General features: G+C 61.0%; 1 protein-coding gene across 1 annotated transcript in view; it reads right to left on the reverse strand.

Annotated features, from left to right (window-relative positions):
• DOC2B (double C2 domain beta) overlaps positions 1-4,783 on the reverse strand; it is a 22,982-nt gene extending 18,199 nt beyond the window's left edge. Inside the window, exon 1 of the mRNA XM_031468502.2 lies at positions 4,205-4,783. Within this exon, the coding sequence (XP_031324362.2) occupies positions 4,205-4,589 (385 nt within the window). The 5' untranslated portion in view covers positions 4,590-4,783. The remainder of the gene's footprint in view (positions 1-4,204) is intronic.
• Positions 4,784-6,000: the final 1,217 nt, after the last annotated feature.

Below are 6,000 nucleotides of genomic sequence, written 5' to 3' on the forward strand. Positions count from 1 at the left end.
CCCTAAGGGCGGGTGAAGGTGCTTGTCTGTGTGAGCGACTCAAATCACATGTCCTGCCTAAGGTTTACATCCTTGGCAAAATAATGAGGGTTGGTCACTAATGGGCCTTTGAGAGTTGTCACCCGCTTTGTCGATAATTATAGAGCTTTAAAGGGGCTAATTCAGAGAAAATCGAGCTTAAGCCCCTGTCAGTTCCTCTAGGGCAGAACATGCCTTTCCTCTGCTGATGGAGACTGACAGCATCATTTTGACCTTGGTTTGCACCTGGACTTTCCTCACCCGTACACCCTTGGGAATAGGAAATCGGTCCTGTGTTTTGTTTTTGTTTTTGTTTTTTCTAAGAAAAATGTCAGCCTCTCAAATAGTTTTTAAGAAACTCTGGCAAGAACCACAGAAAATGATCAAGTCTGAGTCGAAAGCATTTCATAGTTGGGGAAACTGAGGCACTGAGCAGGGGCTTGCAGAGGGTACGAAGAGGAATGAGCCACACATTGTACATCCCTGCCTCCAGGAGCTCAGAGGCAGAGGGTCTGGACTTTTAGAAAACCTGTTCACTCCCCTGCTTTACACTGTTCAAAGGTTTTCCACTGCCTCCTGGACTCAGTTCAACCTCCTTGGCATGGCAATCAAGGCCCTCTGGGATATGACCACTTTGGCCTCATCGTCGGTCTTTTCCCCTTGCTTCTGCCCCTGGACTCTTCCTCCTTCCACTCTGCCGGCCTGTGTCCTCCCTCCTCCCAGCCTCAGGGCACGCACTCTGTGGGGGAACTCCGCTAGCCAGTGTTTCACATTTGGGTTCCTGCCCTCACCGCTGCGCTACCTGTGGGTCTCAGTCTGCATGAATTTCCTGATGTCAGAGATTATACCGCAGGCATTCCTAAGTCTCCATGCCCAGCACAGTGCCTGACACCTAACTGGTCTTCAGTGCATAAAAATAAGGTCCAGGTAGAACATGACAACTCCAAGGAAAGGGAGTCACAGCCAGTGCGGACAGGGAAATGCCTCCAGCTGAGGGCTTTCTGGGCAGGCCTAACGGCAATTCCTCTTCTCCATCCTTGCTCCAGGCCTCTGTGGGCATCAGTCCTGACCCGAGGACAAATCATGCTGAGGCAGGTGTAAGCAGGGGGCATGAGATGCAATTCTGGCCATCATGACAGGACAGTTCTCCCGAGGACTTCTGGGAGTGGCTTCCTTGATTTTAAACTTAGACACGGGCGAGGAAATGGATCTTTATCAAATTTAGGCTCTTACTGTTACATGTGATGCCTGGACCTGCTGCAGCCACCTTGGACCATGAGGGAGATCAGCCTAAGAGGAAAAGGGCACGGCCAGGTGCAAAGACAGAACCATTACTAGGGAAGCTGCTGCTGAGAGGCTGCATGAATATACCCCAGTGCCACGTGACCTCGACAGTCCTCACTGCTTAAGGCGCTCTGAGTTTTCTGGTACTTATACCCCCCAGCATTCTAGTCATTACAGCTTGGAAGAGTGGACTGGGTTTCTGCAGATGGAGAGTGGGTGGGAGAGCATCTCAGGCAGGGGAGCAGCACATGTGGAAGGTGGGGCATAGGTCCCATCAGGGCAGAAAGCAATGGAGTCCAGCCAGGCTACACTGTGGACCACTGGGAGGGGAGGGTATTTCTAACTCCAACATTCATGCATCTTCTCCCGGTCATCACTCCTCTATTAGATCAGTTTGGAACCTGTCAATTTCGTGCCTGTACCTTGAGATGAATTAATAAAGGATGGGCTTTAAAGAGAAGGAAAAAAAGACCGAATAAATAAATAGCACTTCACTCTCAGCCTTGAAAAACAGAGCAACCGTCCTAATTTCTTTTTGTTAGAACAGAGATAATCCAATAATTAGGGCAGCAAATAGCATAACCCCAGCTAAAGCCGTAATGAACCATCTGGCTTGAATCATTTAGGCTTATTGTAGGGATCTGGTTGTCAGAGCTGAGATGGGGGTGCGGCCTGGGGTACTACGTGGAGAGTGGTTTCAGCTCAGAACCTGGTCCTGCCACGAGCAAGAGCCAAGATTGCTGTGCTCCCAGGATGGGATGTTTGCTCAGCCTCTGATGGGATCCAAGCCCAGGGTGGCCACCCCTTGAAGGGAATCAGGGCCCCAAGCTGACCCTGGCTAAGCCACACGTCCTCTTCCTTTGCTCTTTTCAGCAGAGGGCCCTGGTGTCATGGGTGTGGCCAGCCCACAGCTCAGGCTGGCAAGACTGTGTCCAGACTGCCTTGTACTGCCGACCCCAAGTGCATCTGTCCCCTGCTAGGACAGTGAGCATTCTGGGTCCGAGGCCCCAGCCCTGTTCCCCCTCTGCTGCTGGCATAGTGCTTGGTGAAGGACTGCTGAGTTGACGGCCTGAAGATGGGGCAGCTGGTGTGAATTTTGAATTTTCTGACCCCTCTCCTTGCCTGTGGGTTCAGGGACAGCCAAAAGAAACCACCAGATTTCTCACGCCTTAGCTGTATGTCATCAGAGGGCCCTGGGTAGCACCAGGAGGGCCTGAGGCTCAGGTGGAAGCCCTGCCCTGCTTGCCTGCTCCCTTGGCGCAGCAGGAAAGGCGCTGGAAAAGGGACTAAGTTCCCCACCCCTTCCTCTAGAGGTGGCTGTAGACTCAGGGCACGCAAAGCGGGTGATTTAGATCTTAGTTAGGGCCTGCTCAGAGGCACAGCAAGTGAGGGGGATACCCTACCCAGGGGCCAGGAGCTGAAGGTGGGGAAGATCCAGGGTGCAGCCCTAAGGGCAAGAAACTCTCAAAGCCATTTCCCCAAGCTGGCAGGGAAATGAAGGGAGAGGCTTGCCTCCCATCCCCATGTGGGTAGGGGGCAGGGCCTCAATATGCCAGGCTCTGGCCATAGGGTAGTGGTCCAGGCCCAAGAAAGTGCAGAACAGGCAGCTTCCCAGCACAGGCAGGGGCTGCCATCCACTCCTCTGATAAGCTTCCTCCCACTTGCTCTTCCTGGGCCTCCCTAGGTAGGGTGATGAGAGGTCTGGCCCCATCTTTTCCCGCAGTGGTACTGGTAACCCCCACCATCAGCTTCCAGAGGCATTTTATGGTGGGGGAAACTCCAGACCCCAGGCCCAAGGCCCATGTGGGCACCCAAGCCAGGCGCAGCCACCCTCCTTGTACTGCAAGGGGGATGGAACCCGGCAGGCCTGCGAGAAGCAGGCGAGCAACCCCTGCCCGGAATGAGCCACATCCTGGGCAGGGCTGGCGTTTGACGAGGGTTTGCCAGCTCTCAGGGTGACGCGGCTGGGGCTACAGCGGGTCTGGGGGCCTGGCGAGCCCCGCTGCCCGATCCCCATCCCGCGCACACCCATACTGGACAGGGCGGCGACCTCTTCGTTCTAGGTTTCCCCTCCAGTCCCAGGGCGGGCAGGGCTGGCACCCTCTGAGCCCGGAAAGGCGTCAGGAGCGACAGCCGACCGGGCCTTGGTCCTGGGGACCCCGGCGCTTGCCTACTCCCTGGGGCTCCGGGCTCAGCCCGGGAGGATGAGGCGCCAGCTGGAGTGGGGGAGCCCTTCCTGGCCGGGAAAGCGGGTGTAATAGGTGGGCAAAGGTCGGCGGCCGGGTCGAGCGCAGCGGCGAGATCCATGGACATGGGAGGAGGAATCGCCAAGGTTTTTCCAAAGGACAAGCGGCCCCGTGGTCTCCTGGTCCTCGGCCCGCGCTCCAGGCAAGCCGCTGCGCTCTGCCGCCGCCGGGCCCACCCAGGAAGCCGCCTGGCTCCGGCTCCGGGCGCCCTCGGCCTCCCGCCCAGTCCGACCCTCGGCCGCAGGGCCCGTCCGCCACGGGCTCTGGGGCGGGGAGCGACAGCGCGGCCGGCAGCAACTGGTGTTTCCCCGGGGCGCAGCTCCGCCCTGCCCGGGAACAAAAGCCGCCGCCTGCGCCGGGGCTCCCGAAGGGTGGGCTGAGAAGGGGCGCGGGGCGGGCTCCGGAGAGCCGGGCCGCGGAAATGGGACACCCCCAGGGGGCGCCCCCAAACTTCCCACCTCTCAGATCCGCTCAAGGGAGTTGTCGGGGCTGTGTGTGAGGGGCGCGCGGAGAGCGCATGGCGCGGCCAGCGGCCGCCACCGGGGAGGGGTGTGCCGGGGGAACCGAGACCGCGGGGGGAACGAGGGTGGACGAGGGCGGCAGAGCGAGCAGCTGCACAGGGGAGGGGGCGAGGAGCCGGCGGGTGGGAAACTTACTGCAGTCGTCGGACTCGTAGCCGTCGGCGTCCGGCTCGTCCTCGGGTGGCTTGGCCGGCGGCCGCGCCGGGCTGGGGCTGGGGCCGGGGCCGGGGCCGGAGCCTGGGCTGGCGCCATAGGCTCCGAAGAGCTGGTCGACATCCTCGTCGTCGTCGCGGGCGCCGTCGGAGGGGCTGCGGCGGCCCGCGCTGGCCGCGGCCGGGCGCGCGGGGGCGTCCGGGGGCGCAGCGGCGCGGGGCCCGGCGTCCGGGGGCAGGCCCCGCGGGAAGCGGGGGAAGTAGTCAGAGATCTGTTTGATGGGCCGGATGGGGCCGGGGCACACGTCGATGGCCATATGCTCCTGGATGCTGATGGTCGCCTTCTCCCCGCGCCGCCGGAGGGTCATGCAGGCAGCGCGGCCCCGCCCGGGCGCGGCCCGGCCCGACCCGGCGCGGCCCCGGCCCGGGGGGGGTCTCAGCAGGCCCGGCGGGGCTTGGCGAGGGCTGCGGGCATCGCCGGCGGCGCCCCCGGACGGCCCTGACGCTGCTGCTGCCTGCTCCGCGGCGGCCGGTGAGAGTGAGTGCCAGGGGCCGGCAGGCAGGGGGCGGGCCCAGCCCGCGTCACCGGCAGCCGCCGAGCAGTGCGAGTGTGCGGGCGGCGCGGGCGGCGCGGAGCGAGCCGAGCGGCGCCGCACTCACTCGCACTCACACCGGCGCGCACGCCGGCCCGGGACCCCGCGCGCGCACACTCGGCGGGCAGGGCCACCGGGCGCCTTCTACTTACGCACCGCAGGACGGGCGGGGAGCCCAGCGGGGAGCCCCGCACATTCCAGCGCCTGCCTGCACCTTCTGGGCTTCCTTCGCTCTCACAGGACACACGCCGGTGTGCAAGGACACTCCAGGCACACACAAACGTGTGCAGAACTAGGCGCAGGCACCCACTACTACACCTGCAGGACACACACGTACCCACAGAGAGTTGGTTGAGGCTACTGTGGCACCTACACCCCCAATACACGCACATCCCCGACAGGGCACACAGACAGCACCGGTCCAGGTGGTCAGGGGGCCCAGTGCACCCATGCCCGCAGCACACCTAACAGAACACAGGAACACATCCCAAAAGTGATCAGGGGACTCAGGGCGCTGCTCCCCCCAATCTAGCAGGACTCACAGCCACACTCCTAGGAGTGCCGGGACAGGATGCTCACACACTAGCAAGACATGCCCATCCTCATGTCCAAGCCCGTCCAAGGTCACTACTGGCACAGTTTGTTCACACTTCCTCTCAGGTCACATACAAACGCACTCTCTATAACCTTGAGTCAGTCTCTCACTTGGTCAGTGAGTAGGTTGAGGGACCCAGCCCCCTACCCACCATGGGGACAGGGTGGGTGAGGACCTTGACTACAAATGTGGTCAGGGGAGGATGGGGCAGGTAGGGCCTGGGCATTCCCAGGGAATGACAAACGAGGCAGAGGTGGAGAGGCAGAGTGTGGCCAGCCCACCGGCCCAGGCTTCACACACGGTCAGATAACTAAACAAACCCCAGACGGCCCTGCCCTGGCTGCTGTCCTGCTTTCCGGGAACACGGCGCTGTTGTGAATGGCTGCTGCTTATACAGGTGTGTCCCCAGGAAGCCCTGGGTATGGACAGAATCTTGTTTACGCTCCGGTTTTCACTGACATCAGAAATACTTATCTTCTTGGCTGGGTCCCTTCCGGGAGACTGAATGAGGGGCCCCAAGCCTGTGCCCCTTCCCCGACCATAACCCCTGTGGAGCTGAGGGGAGCAGAGGGAAGAAAGAAGAGGTCTCCC

Source organism: Camelus dromedarius, chromosome 16 (assembly GCF_036321535.1).
Source record: "Camelus dromedarius isolate mCamDro1 chromosome 16, mCamDro1.pat, whole genome shotgun sequence".
In the NCBI taxonomy this organism is placed as follows: Eukaryota; Metazoa; Chordata; class Mammalia; order Artiodactyla; family Camelidae; genus Camelus; species Camelus dromedarius.